This window comes from Myotis myotis, unplaced genomic scaffold (genome assembly GCF_014108235.1).
Source record: "Myotis myotis isolate mMyoMyo1 unplaced genomic scaffold, mMyoMyo1.p scaffold_m19_p_12, whole genome shotgun sequence".
Taxonomy (NCBI): Eukaryota; Metazoa; Chordata; class Mammalia; order Chiroptera; family Vespertilionidae; genus Myotis; species Myotis myotis.
Genome location: NW_023416316.1, coordinates 47,326,075 through 47,345,659, shown reverse-complemented (window position 1 = coordinate 47,345,659; position 19,585 = coordinate 47,326,075). Strand labels below are relative to the sequence as shown.

The window sequence follows — 19,585 nt, the reverse complement described above, 5'->3', positions numbered from 1 at the left end:
TTGATTCCCAGAAAGGTCAGGGCATGTGCGGGAGGGAACCAATCGATGTGTGTTCTCGTTCTCTCTCTCTCTCTCTCTCTCTCTCTCTCTCTCTCTCTCTCTTCCTCTCCCTACCCCCTTCCTTCCACTCTCTCTAAAAATCAATGGAAAAAATATCCTTGGATGAGGATTAACAATAACAAACAATTAAGTATTTAACACATACAGATGCACAAACACATGCGGTTCATATGCACATAGAGGCTTGTGCTGACAGACACAGACATACCTAACACACAGGCACAGATACAAAGAGGTGCACCTTTCATGTATTTTCTTTTTAAGTCTGGGAAAGGGTATGTATTTAGTTATACTAATCAGAGCTCCATACTCTACTGGATATTTCTGGGAACAAAGCAGCTTATTTATTTAACTAGAGGCCTGATACACGAAATTCGTACAAGAGCCTTGGCCTGGCCCCTGCCCACCACCACCACGGCCGGGGCCCTCTGCCACTTCTGCCTCGCCCCTGCCCACTGCAGCTTTGTCCGGAAGTAAGGATGTCCAGAAGGATGTCTGGTCTAATTAGCATATTACCCTTTTGTTATTACAGATTCTGCCCCAAACTAATAATTCATCTGTTTTCCCATTAATCTTAAATATTTTAACATTGAGCAGAGTCTTTATTTCTCAGAAATGAACACTAAATGAGAATTCAGAAACTATCAGTGAGTTAAATTATATTAACAAGGCAAGCAAGGCAGGTATGTTTTTAACTTCAGGACAGGCATAAATTATTTATCAAATTAAAATATCATGGTGCAACAGGCAAAAGAAAAAGCTGGAAAATTAGACTACTTCAAAATTTAAATTCTTGTGCTACAAATGATACTTTTAAGAAAGTGAAAAAAACAATATACAGAATGGGAAAATATTTGCAAAACATATATATGATAACTTATATATGTAGTCTTATATCCAAATATAGACTCCTTACAAATCAATAAAAAATATTGAATTGTACAGTTTAAGTGTGTGAATTTTACAGTATGTGAAATATATATCAATAAAACTGTTTTAAAATACCATGAAATTTTATAATGAATGTTTGATATCTATATAATTTTAAAAGAAAAATAATGCAGAATTTGCAGATGCATTTATATCCTGATTAAGAAAAACCACAGAAATACCATTACTAAACATTCACTGAGTTTAGGACACTGGACTAAATAATATAGGGAGAGGAAGAGAGGGCATAATTCCTGACATTAAGAAACCACAGGATTGTGCCAAGACTTTGGGCAATATCATGGTCTCCAAAGCAGAAGTGTTCCACCAAAGCATAAGCCTAGAGATGGCTTCATATTTATAAAATTCAAGGTTTCTCTGTTCCTTAACTGTGTTCCCCTCAGTTCCTTTAGTTTCCATCAATGGTATGTAAAATGCTCCTCCCCTGACTCTGTTCTCCTATGGTCTGGCATATAGCAGGTATTCAATAAATGCTGTTACTGAGTGAATGAATGAACAAATGAATGAGGCCTTAGTGAAAACAGAAATGGTTTTGTTTTTCCTTTGGGCTTTGAAATCTTCTAGATTCCTCAGTGAATTCCTGAAATCATACCCTATAGCTCCTACCCTTAAGTTAAGGCTTAATGAACATCTGAAAGCAAGAAAGGAACACTTAAAACCAAAGAGGGAAACAAGAAATCGATACCCTGCAAATTGCATATGAACTGTTTTGAACACACTCAGTGACTTAAGTCCATCATTGAGAGAAGCATTTCAAGGAATAAAGGGAGTTTTAACCAGATTCATGGCATCTTCAAACTTTTACTCTGGTAAATATGCAATAGGTAAGACATATTATTTCATATTCAGACTTAAAAAAAAAACCAAAGCAATCTTATATACTATATATCCATATTCCTATATATCTTTAAAAAGAGTGGAAGTTTTCCAGCCATAAAAGCTGGGCTGCAAGAGTAGTGTTTCAAAAACTGTATTTGGTAATACTTTCAACAATAAAGAATTATTTTAAAAAGAAATTTTAAAAAATTATATTTGGCATGATTGTCAAAATTCAATATGCAGAAGAATAATTTGAAGTGTGTGGAGTATGCTTCACTTGTGGAAGATTCTGCTGAATCAGTTATAAGATGAATAAGGTCTGAGGATCTAATGTACAACACACTGACTAATTAACAACACTATATATGTATAGGTAAAATTTTCTAAAAAGAATAGAACTTAAAAAGTCTCTCCCTGCCACCACCACCACCACCCCCCCCCAAAAAAACCACAACAATACTCAAAAAATAAATATGTGAGGTGGTGGATGTATTAATAAACTTCATAGGGAATCCTTTCACAATGTATATCAAATCATGATGATGTACACTTTAAATATTGTGGATGAAAGGGGCCACATGCTAACCTAACACTCTCAGGGAAAAGTAACCACAAAGGAGGGCCTGAAATTAAACTTTAACTAAAAGCAGTTATGCTGGGTAGTTATGTCCTAGGCCGGTATCTTCACTGACAAGGTCAATCTTTACCTTAACTGACTCTGTCTTTTTGCACCTATGATAACCTATCCTTGAAATGTCTAGGTAACTTGTAACTTGTCTTTTTCCAGACCCCTTGGGTACAACCAATGTACCTGGGCATGAGGACAGATAAGTGTCTATCATTTTACTTTTTATCCAATCCCAGAGGTTCTGCCCCACCCCTCCACCCCCACTTTGCTTTCTCACACATCTCTAATCTATCATGTAACCCACCTGCATTCCCTCTTTTTGATTGCCATATATAAAAATAGATGGAAAAAACCGCCATTCTCTGGAGCATTATCCCAATCCATTGAGATACTGCTTCCTGGCAGCTGTCAACAGTTTGGCTCAAATACACTTAGAAAAAATTCTTTACAGGTTTGAATGTTTTTACATTAACTATATCTTACAATTTTATGTCAATTATACTTCAATAAAACTTATTTTTTTTCAATCTCCTGGAGCACTTATAAAAATTCCTATTTGTAGACCTCACCTCAGATTTACTAAATCCAAATTGTTGGGTTAGAGCCCAAGAATTTTCCATTTTAGCAGGAACCTCAGGTGATAGTAATTCAAGTAAAATATGGACACTATTAGAGACATTCTGATTCAGAATTATTTATACAGAATATGTGAGGATCTGCTGGTAGAAATTATGACTCCAGGTGCTCTTTTCAGGCCTCTGACCTTACCTAGCCTTTTTAGAATAAATAAATCAAATAATAAATAGGTATCGAACACCTATATTTTCTATAGTATACCAACTCTTTTAATAATTTCTTTGATAAATAAGTACTACTCAGATACAATGTACAATATGATGACTACAGTTTATGCTGCTGTATGGTATACATGAATGTTGTTAAGACAGTAGATTCTAAGAGTTCTCATCACAAGGGAAAAAATATTTTTTTCTTTCTCGTTTTTTTCTATCTATATGAAATGATTGATGTTATAACTGAATTCATAGTAGTAATCATTTCACGATATATGTAAGTCAAGTCATTATGCTGTATATCTTAAACTTTTGTTAATTTTGTTTTATTGCTTAAAATATTACAAAGAGTACTACATATGTCTCCTTTTTTCCCCCTTGACCTTAAACTTATACAGTGTTTATGTCAATATTCAATAAAACTGGAAGAAAGTGTGTGTTGTGCACAGAAGGAAAACTTACCCATACAACTTTTAATCATAAAATAAAAAAGTATGGGGAAGTTCACTAAGTACAAATAAATCATATAGAAAGTCCAACAGTTCCATTTATGTATATGGATTTACATAAGGAAATTACCTGATAGAGCTATAGACGTCGAGTGGGGTTTGATCATTTTCTTTGGCTATTCTCATCATATCTAACACTGCCATCCCAAGACATTCTTCCTGTGTTTCATGAGTCACAGGTACTTTTATCCATCCATGCAAAAAATCATGCCGCCACTAAAGGAAAAAATATTTAGACGGAAATATTTCATAAGTTTCAATATTACATTTTAATCTATTATCATATTTTAACTGATAATATAATTTCCAGAACACATATATTTAAAAAGAATACAACCTCTTTTGATTTTCAACCATTTTTCCATACAATTTTAATAAGTTATTTTGCAAATGGAAATGGATTAAAATTGGTTCCCAACTAGAGAGTATATATATCAATCTATTTCATTGCTTTTATCTTTAAATTATATCTTCTACATCAAAACTGCCTAATCTAAAATACATATTAATTAAATATGTACTGAGTCCCAAATATGTTCAAAGCATTATACTAAGGGCCCTGGCCAGATAGCTCAGTTGGTTAGAGCGCCGTCCCAATAAGCCAACGTTTCAGGTTTGATCCCATTAGGGCACATACAAGAAGCAACCAATGAATGCATAAATAAGTGGAACAAATTGATGTTTCTCTCTCTCTCTTTCTATATGAAAAAATCCCTCTACTGTTCATCATGGCCTGAAATTTCTATCCTCTAAGTCTCCTGAGCCAAATTTCAGTATCAAGGTCAGTTATTGGTGCCCTTGGAGGAAGTGGAAGCCAGCTAGTTTTCCTTGGGTCCTAACTTGTCCCAATTGAGTTTAGAAACATGAAAGCACCCCAAATAAAATCAATAACATGTTAATGAAAGAGAGAGAGAAGGGGAGAGGGAGAGGGAGAGAGAGAGAAAGGAAGGAAAAGAAAGGAAGAAAAAAATGTAGAAGAAAAGTGCATGATATTGGATCAGGCAATGACTTCTCAAATATGACACCAAAAGCAGAGATAACCAAAGAAAAAAATAAATTAGACTACATAAAAATTAAAAACTTTTGCACACCACAGGGCACAATCAACAGAATGAAAAGTAAACCTGTAGAATGAGAGAAAATATCTGCAACATATATTTATTAAGGGGTAAATGTCTTGAATGTACAAAGAACACTTATAACGCAACAAAAAACCCACCTGGTTTTAAAATGGGCAAAGGATTTGAATAGTTTCCCCAAAGAAGATATACAAATGGCCAACAAGCTTATGAAAAAACATTCAACATCACTAATCATTAGGGAATTGCAAATCAAAACTATGAGATACCACTTCACACCTACCAGAATAACTATTATTAAAAAAATAGAAGGTAAGTGTTGGCAAGGATGTGGAGAAACTGAAATGCTTTGTGCACTGATACTAGGAATATAAAATGATGTAGCTGCTATGTAAACCAGTATAGCAGTTCCTCAAAAAAAATTTTTTAAAAACCAATTACCATTTCATTTAATTAATTCCACTTCTGGATATACTAGTATATTCAAAAAAATTAAAAGCAGGGTCTCAGATATTTGTATGTCCATGTTCACTGCAGCACTATTCACAAGAGCCAAAAGGTGGAAGCAACTCAAATCAACAGATGCATGGATAAACAAAACGTGATACTGTGTACAAGGGAAGAGTCAGCCTTAACCTGTGTACGCCATAAGCATCTATAGATGCAATTAAATTCAAAATATCGTGGCATGTGGGGATGCTTTCAATTTTGGACGTGTGGCAGTTAACTGGTTAAAAAGGAAGGAAATTCTGACACATGCTACAACAGAAATAAGCCAGTCACAAAAGAGCTAATATTACATAACTGTAATTATATGAGGTACCTCAAATAGGCAAATTCATAGAGACATAAAGTATACAGGTGGCTGTCAGGGGCCAGAGGAGAGGGATATGGAAACTTATTGTTTAATGGGGAATAACAGGAACATATCTTTACCCAAAAGTACAAATATATTTTCTTTCTTTAGTTTCTACTCAGTCTTCTAGCACATAAAAACAAAAGTTATTTAATGATAAAACATTTTAATTACTGTTTAAATCAAGGTAATAGAGAAAAAAAGCATTGTTCAAATACACTACAAAAAATTAACATAATAGTATTAATAAACAAATAACTAGAACAAAGCTCTCAGACTCAGTATCAGCTAGCCAACCTCCCCTGAGAAGCTACACAAGCTATTATAGCTCAACTTTTTATGCACTTACCAAGTTTCTTTACATTTCACTCCCCACTATTTAAGTCTGAATTTGTTCAGGAATTAAAAATCAAACTTCTCTAAAGATATTTTATTGTCCTATGTTCCAGCCACTTATGTTTACATGAATCATGTTATAAAACTCAGTCAAAAACTTTGTGAAATCCTTAAAATAATTTAAAGCACTAAAAAAAGAAGAAGGATGTTCAAAATGGTCAATTCAAGGAATCTCTATGAAATAAATTCTATTGTCCATAAACCATAGGATTAAAAATTAGTAATAAAGACTTCATTTTGTTACCTAGCTATACCTGCTATGCAAGACGGAACAATTTTCTCATATATGAAGATTTTTCTAAGAGATATTTATCATTTAACACATGAAAAGTAGATAATATATCATACCTGAGCAAAAAGGTAAGACATAACAAAGTCATCAAGAAGAGGAGCTTCAGCACCTCGAGATATTCCATGCCGATAAGTTCTGTTGCTGCCGCTACAATACCAGTAAGGAAAGTAAAATCTACAAGACAGTTAAAACAATCTGTCAGCCTCCAAATAAATCAAATATAAACATACTGTGTACATATAACCACTTCCAGCATAACGAAAGGTATTATCCCATAATCAGAAAACACAGTTAATAGTGTTAAATACAAGTTGACAGCAAAAGGAAATCTGGATAAAACCATAATTAAAATATAGGTACTGGACACATATGTAATACTCTTTGTATTACTTTAAGCAATAAAAAAAAAAGAAAAAAAAAGAAAATAAAATATAGGTAGAAAATACAAGAAATCTAAGTGTAAAATCAATATACTGCCTTCTTCCATGCATAGACTGTAGAATAATAGGAAGCAGAGAAATGTAGAAATATGCTTATAATATCACATCCAAATAATAACCTTTTGCTTCTTTGTTCTCAATTATTAAACTTTTTTTCCTGTCTTATTGGTTAGGAACTCCATTAAAATCCTAAACAAAAGCAGTAACTAAGGTTATCTTTTACCTAATTTTAAAGAGACTGCTTCTAACAAACATTTTATCATTTAAGAATATTATTTGATACATGTTTTTTATAGATACCCTTTATCATGGTAAGGACGTCTCTCTTGAGTCTTAGTTAATTAAGGATTCCTTCACCTTTCTTTTTAAAGTTATGAAAAAGTCCATGCTCTTTTTTACTGCAACACTGACTCTATGCATTGAATGGATCTATTTCATAAGTACGAGCCACAGATCAAACTTAACTTTTTAAGATTTTCTATTAATTTTCAGAGAGAGAGAGGATGAAGAGGGAGAAAAACATCAATGTGAGAGCAAAACATCAATGGGCTACCTCCTTGCATGCCACTTACCAGGGATCAAACCTGCAACATAGGCATGTGCTCTGACTGGGGAATCTAACCAGCAACCTTTCTGTGCATGGGACAAGGCCCAACCAACTGAGCCACACCTGCCAGGGTCAAACTTCTTTGTTTCATCCTTTTGAGTAGAAAAGTACCTCTGGATTTCACTAATTTTACCATAAATTATTAAATAAACTAGACTGCTTAGGCCCACTCCCTGTGCTGTCAGCAGTTGGATATCCTTAGCTCTGCCGCGGAGGTGGGAAAGGCTCCTGCCACCACTGCTGCACTAGGCAGCTGTGAGCCTGGCTCTGGCTAAGTGGCGCCCCCCCCCTGTGGGAGTGCACTGACCACCAGGGGGCAGCTCCTGCACTGAGTGTCTGCCCCCTGGTGGTCAGTGTGCGTCACAGTGACTGGTCATTCTGCTGTTCGGTCGATTTGCATATTAGCCTTTTATTATATAGGATTAACTTTATTATTTGTGACTGTAATAAATACTGGCAAAACCTCCTTTTCACTTTTAAAAAAGTTATTAAAAAGAAGAGATGTGAGATAACATTGTATTGCACAAAACATCTAATTTCCTAGGAAACTAGAAATATTCCAGACATTTAGGATTTTGCTAGTAAAGTCATGATCACCTTTTAAAAATGTAATTATAAGTGGTAAAGTAGTATTTCACCAGAACAGCTTTATTTTCAGAGCATTCTAGTTAAAAAACATGTCTGGACTATTCCTCTAACAAAGAGTCATAGAAGAAAAAAATTAAATGCTCATTAGCTGTAGTCTCTGATATTAGATACCTTACAATTTTAAAAATGTTCAATAATTTCTCCCACTTTGTTCTTTTGCCATTAAGGTGAATCACTTTACTGAAGAAAGTACCTTATTCTGTAGAGTACATTGTGCCTGGTTGACTCATCTATATGGAAGACATAGTTGGGCGGATACCAGATCCTTTCTGTTTCACTCATTAAAGCAAACATACTATGATACACAGGTGTGATTCCTAAGAAAGAAGCAGAAAAAGAAATGAGTACAGATAGTTAAAAGTACATTTACATAACATCTATAATTTATAGTGGGTCTAAAGTAACAATTCAAAATCAGCACAAAATGCAGTAGCAGTTGAAATTTTTTGGTTCAACATGAACTATAACTGAATTTTTAATTAAATATCAATTTGCCCTATATTTTAAAACATGACTGCTGGGACTTTTCCAAACAAATTTTTTTAATTATTCAATTTTTTGATGTCTCTACAGATAAACTGATTTAAATCAGTGTGTTTAAATTGATAATAAGGACATCACATCAAGTAATTAATATTTAGCCCTAACCAGTTTGGCTCAGTGGATAGAGCGTCAGCCTGCAGACTGAAAGTAATTAATATTTAGAACTCACTGGATACTTTTAAGAGAACAGTGAAATAGCCTTATTTTTATATATCAAATTTTACACAATACACTAGTAATTAAGTTCTCTGCCCTATTTAAATTTAGAAAAATTTTTAATTGTCAACTTAAAATGCAGGAGTATGTAATTTTTTTTCAAAGATATTTTAGGATGTACTAGTGCATGGACAAAAAGTTGAAGGCCACTGAATTTTATAAAAGCATATAAAATATCTAAGGCACACAATAATGCTTTTTATTTCCCAGCACATATAGAACATTCACACATACACACCCATATAGACACACCAATCATATGGAGACTAAAAATAAGTTTCCCAAAATGCCAGAGAATAATCATACATAGCATGTTCTCTAATCATGCTTGACTTAATTCAGAAATAAATACTTAAAATTTATTTTAAACATAAGCCTCAAAAAACAAGAGAATTTTTATTTTAGTGACATTTTCATTCTTTTCCACTGTAGGCAAAAATGATACAAACTTGACACACTGACAACAAAATTTTTAAATTTATAGTTAAATTATTAAAACAACTGTCTACTCATAGAAATGTAATAATTTCAGTAAGTTACATATAAAAAGCTTATTCAGTAAAAACTCTGAAACTGCATCTTTGCATTCATCCTTGTATTTACAAATACTTTTTTTTAATCCTCACCTGAGGATATTTTTCCATTGATTTTTAGAGAGAGTGGAAGAGAAAGGGAAAGATGGAGAAAAATATCAATGTGAGAGAAACACATCAACTGGTTGCCTCCTGCACATGCCCAGATTCGGGCCCAGGCCGGGAAGGAGCCAGCAACCAAGGTACGTGCCCTTGATCACAATCAAACCCAGGACCCATCAGTCCACAGGCTAACACTCTACCCACTAATAGAGGCTACAAATACTTCTAAATATCTCACAGGTCACTGAAATTAAAGAACATTTATAATAAATGATCACTAATACCATGTGTTAAAAATTATAAAATATAGAAAATAGAACCAAGATGGCGGCATAGGTTAACGCTGGAGATCGCTGCCTCAAACAACCACTTCAGAGATATAACTAAAGGACAGAACGGACATCACCCAGAACCACGGGAAGGCTGGCTGAGTGGAAATTCTACAACTAGGAGGACAGAGAATATCATACCCAGACTCAGAGGAGGCACAGTGCTGAAGTAAAATACTCAGGTGCGGAGTGTGCGCGCGGAGCGGGCTGGCGGCGGAGGGCGCGGTTGTTGTTTTCAATTGGGAGGGAGTTTCAGACTCTGAGCTCCAGATCCGGGTGAGTCTCTGGGGACCGAGACTCAAACGGGAGAAACGGGACTGTCTGGCTTCGGTCGGAACTCGAAGGCAGCTTTCTCTCCGAGGTTTGCAGCCATTGCTGGGGCTCTGAGAGGCAGAGCCCCTGGGGAAGGAACTGAGAGTCGCCATAACTGCTTGTTCCGCCTGCCCTGTAGATCCCCGGGGACCCGCCCCGCCCAAGCCCTGCGCAGCGCCATTTGCCGGATAGCCTCAGGCAAACGCTAGATTAGCACTTCCCTAGAGATCCAGCACAGAAGCCCTCCCACTACAGACACAGCAGACTCTCATAGCCAGTTAGCCTGGAGGTCAAATCACCCCGGTATTGCCGACATCAATCAAGGCTTAAAGGCAACAAGACTGCGGACAAAGACCACTAGGGGGTGCACCAAGAAAGCATAAAAAATGCGGAGACAAAGAAACAGGACAAAACTGTCAATGGAGGATATTGAGTTCAGAACCACACTTTTAAGGTCTCTTAAGAACTGTCTAGAAGCTGCTGATAAACTTAGTAAGGCCCTCGAAAAGACTGGTGAGACCGCCGATAAATGTAGTGAGATCCTCAAGAAATCTAATGAGACCCTCGATGTTGTGATAAAGAACCAACTAGAAATTAAGCATACACTGACTGAAATAAAGAATATTATACAGACACCCAACAGCAGACCAGAGGAGCCCAAGAATCAAGTCAAAGATTCGAAATGCGAAGAAGCAAAAAACACCCAACTGGAAAAGCAAATGAAAAAAGAATCCGAAAATATGAAGATAGTGTAAGGAGCCTCTGGGGCAGCTTCAAGCGCACCAACATCAGAATTATAGGGGTGCCAGAGGATGAGAGAGAGCAAGATATTGAAAACCTATTTAAAGAAATAATGACAGAAAACTTCCCCCACCTGGTGAAAGAAATAGACCTACAGGTCCAGGAAGCACAGAGAACCCCAAACAAAAGGAATCCAAAGAGGACCACACCAAGACACATCATAATTAAAATGCCAAGAGCAAAAGACAAAGAGAGAATCTTAAAAGCAGCAAGAGAAAGAAACCCAGTTACCTACAAGGGAATACCCATACGACTGTCAGCTGATTTCTCAACAGAAACTTTGCAGGCCAGAAGGGAATGGCAAGAAATATTCAAAGTGATGAATACCAAGAACCTACAACCAAGATTACTTTATCCAGCAAAGCTATCATTCAGAACGGAAGGTCAGATAAAGAGCTTCACAGATAAGGAAAAGCTAAAGGAGTTCATCACCACCAAACCAATATTATATGAAATGCTGAAAGGTATCCTTTGAGAAGAGGAAGAAGAAAAAAAAAGGTAAAGATACAAATTATGAACAACAAATATGCATCTATCAACAAGTGAATCTAAGAATCAAGTGAATAAATAATCTGGTGATCATAATAGAATCAGGGACATAGAAAGGGAATGGACTGACTATTCTTGGGGGGGAAAGGGGTGTGGGAGATGCGGGAAGAGACTGGACAAAAATCGTGCACCTATGGAAGAGGACAGTGGGTGGGGAGTGAGGGCGGAGGGTGGGGCGGGAGCTGGGAGGAGGGGAGTTATGGGGGGGAAAAAAAGAGGAACAAATGTAATAATCTGAACAATAAAGATTTAATTAAAAAAAAAAGAAAAAGAAAGAAAAAAACTTGTCAAATAAAAGAAAACATCAAATTAAAAAAAAAATTATAAAATATAATTGTGATACTCAAGAGGGAAAATTAGAGCTCTAACCTGATTACATTAAAAAATAACAGACTGATCTAAATTATCTAAGTCAAGTCAGCAAACAACAGAATAACCCAAAGACAGCTGAAAGAAGAACATGACACAATAGGAGTTAATAGGGATAAAAATTTAATAAAGAGAATAAACAAGATAAAAGCTGATTATTTGCAATGACTAAATAAACAAACCTTTGTCAACTCTGATCAAAAAAGAAAGAAGACACAAACACTAAGAATTTTTTTAAATATAAGTTCTGAAGGCAAAAAGGGAGTGCTAAAATAAATGCCAATAAATTTGAAAATGTAGACAATGAACAGTTTAAAAATATATAACTTTAAAAATGGATTTAAACTTCAAAAGAACTATAATCATTAAAAAAAAAATCTCCCACTTAAAAAAAAAAAAAAAAGAGAAGAAAGAAGCAGGAAGAAGGAAAGAGAAATAAGGAAGAATCAGAAAGAAGAAAAGAAAACCTCCATAAGGCCCAGAGGAAATTTATATGAGTTCAACCAAACATGAAAGACAATTCAAATCTTAATTACAGAGAATTAAAAAAGAGAACAGAAAAAATGGCACATATTGTGGATTTAGTTTGACCATGATACCAAAACCGGACAAAGACATCATAAAAGGATAATCTTGCTTACCAAAATAGTTACTAACAATCCTAAACTAAATATTAGCAAACCAAAGCCAACAATGTGGTTTTATTGTATTAACGAAGTTTATTCACCCTAAGACTGCAAAAAATGACTAAATTAGAAAACTCCATTAATATAATTTATCACAATAATGTACTGGAGAAAAATCTGCAGTAAAATGGCAAAATCATAGATTTGAAAAGTTGGGTAGTGAGTACACTGGTATGTATTATACTTTTATACAAAGGGTTACTTAAAATATTTTATAATACTGAAATCAAAATTAAAAAGGCAAAATAAAAAATTAAAGTGATAAATGGAAAAAAGTTATTCACAGTAGAGCAAGTTTATAAGACTAATAAAATGTGAAGGGATGGTAATACCTAATACATAGTATTGAAGAAAATGCAAATTAAAATTATGTGACATCACTTTATACCCACTCAACTAGCAAAAATAGTAAGAGAAATAATATCTATTGCTGATTAATGGTGAAAAAAGGGTACTGTTATGTAACTGCTAGAAATGTAAACTGGTAGAGTTTCTGAGAAAGCAATATTGATATAAATTTGAGAAATTAGTATCAGTAAAAAATGGTTAAAACCTTTAAATCCAGCAATCTTTTCTATGTATTCCTAAAAGTGCAGTAGATTAATAAGAAAATGTAAATTCAAGAGCAGAAGAAAAAAATTAGGGTAGTAAAATCCATGCCATGGACTGTTATGAAATTAAATAAAAGAATGAGCTAGTTCAAAAGCAGTTGGCTTAAATAGATTTTTCACAATGCATATATTCATAAAAAAAGCAAAAAACACACAAAAATATATAATATGATTCCATTTTATAAAATAATAGCTTCAAAATCCTAATGACTGTTTATGGGAGAAAGTGACATAGTGTGTCCATTATGTGATTATATGATCATGGAAAAAAGTATAAAAGGATCATAAGAGATTATGAATGGAATGTAACAGGATGGAACTAAGAAAATGAAAGTTAACAGGATGGAACTAAGAAAAAAGGTAAGAGTACAGTGAGCAAAAAACTTTTTCAAAGAATTTATTAAATAAAAACAGTAAGCCCTCATGTCAAAAAGAAAAAGAAAGGTGAAAAGGGAGAAAAAAGAGACTTATCCATACCAAAATAAGGGTTCACCATGTAAGTCATCTTGAAACTAGAGAATAATGACTTGTAATTTCTAAATTTAAAAATAACAATAAGTAGATAGCAAATAGTTATTTTATCTGAATATTACTTTGATCCACACAAATTCTGAATTGAAAAAATATTTTAAACTTGAACTTTCAAATAACATATAATCAAGTAGTTAGCATCATAATCCCATGTCTTTGTACATTGCACATACTACTTCTTTTATCTAAAAGTACTACCCTCTCCTCTATCTGCAAAATATTTCACATAAATCAGTGTTCTAAGTACATAAAAGACACAGTGGGAAAGGACATTCCCCATGAAGGGGCCATAAAAAACCTGGTATGAGATTATCTTGGAAAGAGAAAATACTGGGAAAAGAACCTTAACAAAGAGCTAGCATTTAGTTTAAATATAACCATACTTGCCGAAACCAGTTTGGCTCAGTGGATAGAGCGTCAGCCTGCGGACTTAAAGGTCCCAGGTTCGATTCTGGTCAAGGGCATGTACCTGGGTTGCGGGCACGTCCCCAGTAGGGGATGTGCAGGAGGCAGCTGATCGATGTTTCTCTCTCATCGATGTTTCTAACTCTCATCTCTCTCCCTTCCTCTCTGTGGAAAATCAATAAAATATATTTAAAAAATATATATATATATAACCATACTAGAGGCCTGATGCATGAAATTTGTGCATTTCAGGGGGCGGGGGTACCCTCAGCCCAGCCTTAGCCCTCTTGCAATCCAGGAGCCCTCATGGGATGTCCGACTGACAGCTAAGCCAGCAGTCAAACATCCTTAGCACTGCTGCGGAGGCAAGAGAGGCTCCCACCACTGCCACTGCACTTGCCAGCTGTGAGCCTGGCTTCTGGCTGAGCAGCACTCCCCCTGTGGGAGTGCACTGACCACCAGGGGGCAGCTCCTGCATTGAGCATCTGCCCCCTGGTGGTCAGTATGCATCAAAGCGACCGGTTGTTCCACTATTCGGTTGATTTGCATATTAGCCTTTTATTATATAGGATAAACAAAATTATATATGGAACTACTATTCTTAGCATGTGTTGATAAAGGTATTTTTCAGAACAAAATGTAATGATTTTCAAACAATAGATGAACTACACAAAGAAGGAAAAGTGAATTCACACTATGAGTCATCAGGATTTTTTTAAATGATTAATAATGATTTCTTAACATAAGAAAGACTCCTTTAATTAATTATAAGTATCAAAATAGGAAAATGAATGTATCCATATAAATTGGTACAAAAGGGTCAGAAAAAAGGGAGTATATACCAAAAGAAAATGGTTAGATCAGCCCTGCAATAACAAAAGACAATGCTTATAGTCATGTTTAGTCACAATGATACTTATTTCAAAATGGCAATTATATATTAATACTTATTTCATTTTGATTGGGTTGTTCTAGAAAGGAAAAAAGGCAGTGACACTGTATTTGAGATATACATTGTATTGAAATAATAGGACCTCAAAGAAATTTCTCTGTCATTCTTAATTCCCTTTTCTTTCCCTATATACCAAGTCCAAATTCTTTTTATTTTTATTTATTAAAATCACTTCGATGTGTTTCTTCTTTTCCAAGTCATTACCAGATTTGTGGTGTAGTTTCATATCATTCTAGAGCAGTGGTTCTCAACCTTCCTAATGCCGCGACCCTTTAATACAGTTCCTCATATTGTGGTGACCCCCAACCATAAAATTATTTTCGTTGCTACTTCATAACTGTAATTTTGCTACTGTTATGAATCATCATGTAAATATCTGATATGCAGGATGTATTTTCATTGTTACAAATTGAACATAATTAAAGCATAGTGATTAATCACAAAAACAATACGTAATTACGTATGTGTTTTCCGATGGTCTTAGGTGACCCCTGTGAAAGGGTCGTTCAACCCCCGAAGGGGTCGCGACCCACAGGTTGAGAACCGCTGTTCTAGAGTAAGAACAGTCATCATTCCACTAATATTAACGGAGTTCCTATTCTATAATAAGCACAAGATGGGTGTGGGAAATACAAAAATGAAAAATAGTGCCTAGCTTGAAGGATCTCACAGTGTAGTATATAGTACAGAGAAATCTTTGGAAAATTATAATTCAAGAGAATAAGTATGATGGTGAAGACCCAAGAAAACATAGAAGTAAAGGGGAGAGGTGATATTCTTTTAATTCTTTATTGTTGAAAGTATTACATATGTCTCCTTTTTCCCCCATTGACCTCTCCCAAACCAACCCCCAACATAGGCCTTCACCCCCCTATTGTCTGTACCCATTGATTATGCTTATACGCATACATACATGTCCTTTGGTTGATCTCTTACCCCCTCCCTCCCACCCTTCCCTACCTTCCCTCTGAGATTTGATGATCTGTTCGATGCTGCTACGTCTCTGGATCTATTTTTGTCCATAAGTTTATGTTGTTCATTATATTCCACAAATGAGTGAGATCATGTGATACTTACCTTTCTCCAACTGGCTTATTTCACTTAGCATTAATGCTCTTCAAGTCCATTCATGCTCTTGCAAATGGTAAGAGTTCCTTCTTTTTTACAGCAGCATAGTATTCCATTGTGTAGATGTACCACAGTTTTCTAATCCACTCATCTGCTGATGGGCACTAAGCCTGTTTCCAAATCTTAGCTATTATAAATTGTGCTGCTATGAAAATAGGGGTGCATATATCCTTTCTGATTGGTGTTTCTGATTGCCTGGGATATATTCCTAGAAGTGGGATTACTGGGTCAAATGGGAGTTCCATTTTTAATTTTTTGAGGAAAAGCAATACTGTTTTCCACTGTGGCTGCACCAGTCTGCATTCCCACCAGCAGTGCACGAGTGTTCCTTTTTCTCCACATCCTCTCCAGCATTTGTCATTTGTTGATTTGTTGATGATAGCCATTCTGACAGGTGTGAGGTGGCACCTCACTGTCGTTTTGATTTGCATCTCTCAGATGATTAGTGGCTTTGAGCATGTTTTCGTATGTCTCTTGGCTTTCTGTATGTCCACTTTCAAAAAGTGTCTATTTAGATCCTTTGCCCATTTTTTTTATTGAACTGTTTATCTTCCTTTTGTTAAGTTGTATAAGTTGTATAAATTTTGGAGACTAAACCCTTATTGGATGTAACATTGGCAAATAAGTTCTCCTATACAAGTGGGCTTTCTTGTTGTTTTGTTGATGGTTTCTTTCTTGTCTGGATCAAATTTTAGTCAGGCTCCTTTGAAACCACTGCCCAAAAAGGACCACATGTACTTCTTCACAGACTCCAATTTTAGCAAGAATCCTGATAAGTCCCTTTAGCAAGAATTCCCCATCTTTGATATATCATCAAACTCCTTTTCTCTACTTGCCACCAGGTGATACCTAATCATTCTAGCCTGCCTTGAGCAAAATCCTATTAGTGTGTAACCACTAATAGAATAATATAAAAACTAACAAAAAATCTAATGGAAACTATAAATTTTTTTAAAAAATACTTGATTGACCTTTAAAAATATTAGGAAAGAAGTAAAATAGAAAGATATCTGTAATAATACCAACAATAAAAAATATATTTTTTAAAAAGAAGGAAAATAAAAAACAAATGAAACAACGCAAATAGCAAGATAATAGATTTAAACACAATTATATTGGTAATTACATTACATTATATATAAATGTAAACAAGCCAATTAAAACACACAGCCTATGATTCTGGATTATAAAAAAGATTTTGTGCTATTTAAAAGATATACTTTAATTACAAGGATATATATAAGTTGAAGCTAAAAAGAAGGAAAATGATATATCATACAAACACAAAGTAAAAGAAAGCTGGTAAGAACACTAAACTTTAAGAAAGAAGTATTAGTTAAAGTAAAAAGGAACACTTTATGGTGATAAGAGGGTCAATTCAACAGAAAGACAAAAAATATTAAATTTGTGTTCAACTAATAGCAAGGCTTCAAAATATATGAAGCAAAAGCAAATGGAACCAGAATAGAAACAGACAAATGCAAAATCTATAAACATGAGAGAAGGCAAAAAATAAAAGGACACAAACATTTTAAATTATTAACCACCTTAAACGTAGTTTAAATTTAGAGAACACTATACCCAGATGTTTCAAATGTATGTAACACATTTTTTAAAACTTGCCTGATAATCTGAATCACAGGACAGTCAAAAATTTCAGAGGACTGAAATTATACAGAGTATAATATGGGAGTCCCAGAGGAAGATAAAATAGAGAAAGACACAAAAGAATATTTAGAGAAATAATGGCCCAAGCCTACCATTGTTTTAACTTTTTATTGATTTTTTAGAGGAAGGGAGAGGGATAGATAGAAACATCGATCAGCCTCCATCTGCACACCTGCTACTGGGGATAGAACCCACAACCAAAATATATGTCCTTAACCTGAATCAAACCCTTGACCCTTCAGTTGAGGGCCTGTGGTCTATCCACTGAGCCAAACCAGTCAGGGCAAAACCTCCCCAAATTTGATGAAACCCACAGATACACAAATCCATGAAGATCAGTGAGTTCCAAGATAAACAAATGCAAAGTGATATACACCAAAACACATTAAAATCAAACTGTCAAAAGCCAACAATAGAGAACCTTGAAAACAGCAAGAGAGAAATGATTCATTACATACAAGAAATTCTTGATTAGGAATCCTCAATAAGACTCAAAGCCAATTGTTCATCAGAAACCATTCAGGTCATAAGGCAATGGAATGACATACTTACAGCATTCAAAGAGAAAACTCTCAAACAAGAATTCTGTATCTGCAAAATTATCCTTCAAAAATGAAGAAGGAAGTAAAACATTCTCAGTAAACAAAAGCTGAAAGAGTTCACATCTAATAGATATTCCCTATAAGAAATAACTCTAGGTGGAAATGATGAGATATTAGAGAGTAACTCAAAGTAATGAAAAAGAACTCTGATTACACATATGTAATACCCTTTGTAATACTTTAAGCAATAAAAAAAATAAAAAAAATAAAAAAGAAAAAGAACTCTGATTAAAGTTAACTACATAGGTAAATATACAAGCCAGTATTATTAGATTTTTATTATAATTCTTCTTTTTACCTAGATGATTTAAAAGACAAATGCATAAACCAATAATTATAAATCTATACGAATGGGCACACAATGCATAAAGATATAATTAGTAAAACAGTATCATAAATGAGAAGATACAGAGGTGTATATAAGGAAAGTTTTGCCTACTATTGAAGCTAAGGTGGTATTAATTCAAACTAGATTGTTACAAATTTAAGAGACAAATTGTAATTCCTAGGCCTGGCAGAGTTTGGGCCCCCAAGGCTCTAGAAGCACTGCCCCATGGATTTGGGTGACTCCATCCTTTGAAATCTAGGTGGAGGCAGCCATGCCCCTGGGCCTGTGCATTCTCAGCTGGTAGAAACAGCTTACTCTACCAAAGTTTGCAGCATGCAACCTACAGAGGGGCAGCTGCTGCATTGAGGACTACCAGAGCTAAACCTGGGCAGCTGGGGAGCTCAGCACTGCAGAGCACCAGAGGAACCCTCAATATGAGGCAGCACCAGGAAGCACGCAGGAGGTCACCAAGATTTGGCAGCTCCTCCTTTGAAATTGTTCTGCCATCAGGCCCTTGCTAAAGAAGGGGCAGCCCAGATGATTTCTAAATTGCTTTTAATGTCATCCTTCTATTGTCTTAGGAAATAGCTCCTGGCACCTGTTGCTATGGCTGATCCACACTAATTATAAAATAGTGTTTTCTTTAGACACCACTTTCTCATTTTTCACAAGACAGATTGAGAATTTTCCAAATCTTCAAGTTTTGCTTCCTTTTTGTTTAACAATTCCATCTTTAAGTCATTTCTCGAACATTTTACTGTAAGCAGCAGTCAAGATTTGTCAACCACACTTTGAACAGTGTGCTTAGGTAAATATCCAATTTTATTGCTCACAAAACTCTACC

General features: G+C 35.0%; 1 protein-coding gene across 16 annotated transcripts in view; it reads right to left on the bottom strand.

Moving 5' to 3' along the window:
• JAK2 (Janus kinase 2) overlaps nt 1-19,585 on the bottom strand; it is a 103,865-nt gene that overhangs the window by 50,523 nt on the left and 33,757 nt on the right. For 14 of the 16 annotated variants that reach the window (XM_036331048.1, XM_036331052.1, XM_036331050.1 and 11 more), the window contains 3 exons: nt 8,270-8,393; nt 6,438-6,555; nt 3,829-3,974 (listed from right to left, as the gene is read on the bottom strand). In XM_036331048.1, the coding sequence (XP_036186941.1) occupies nt 3,829-3,974; nt 6,438-6,555; nt 8,270-8,393 (388 nt within the window). Of the gene's footprint in view, nt 1-3,828; nt 3,975-6,437; nt 6,556-8,269; nt 8,394-18,363; nt 18,416-19,585 lie in introns of those variants that run through there. The other 2 variants (XM_036331060.1, XM_036331061.1) reach the window with 2 other exon arrangements.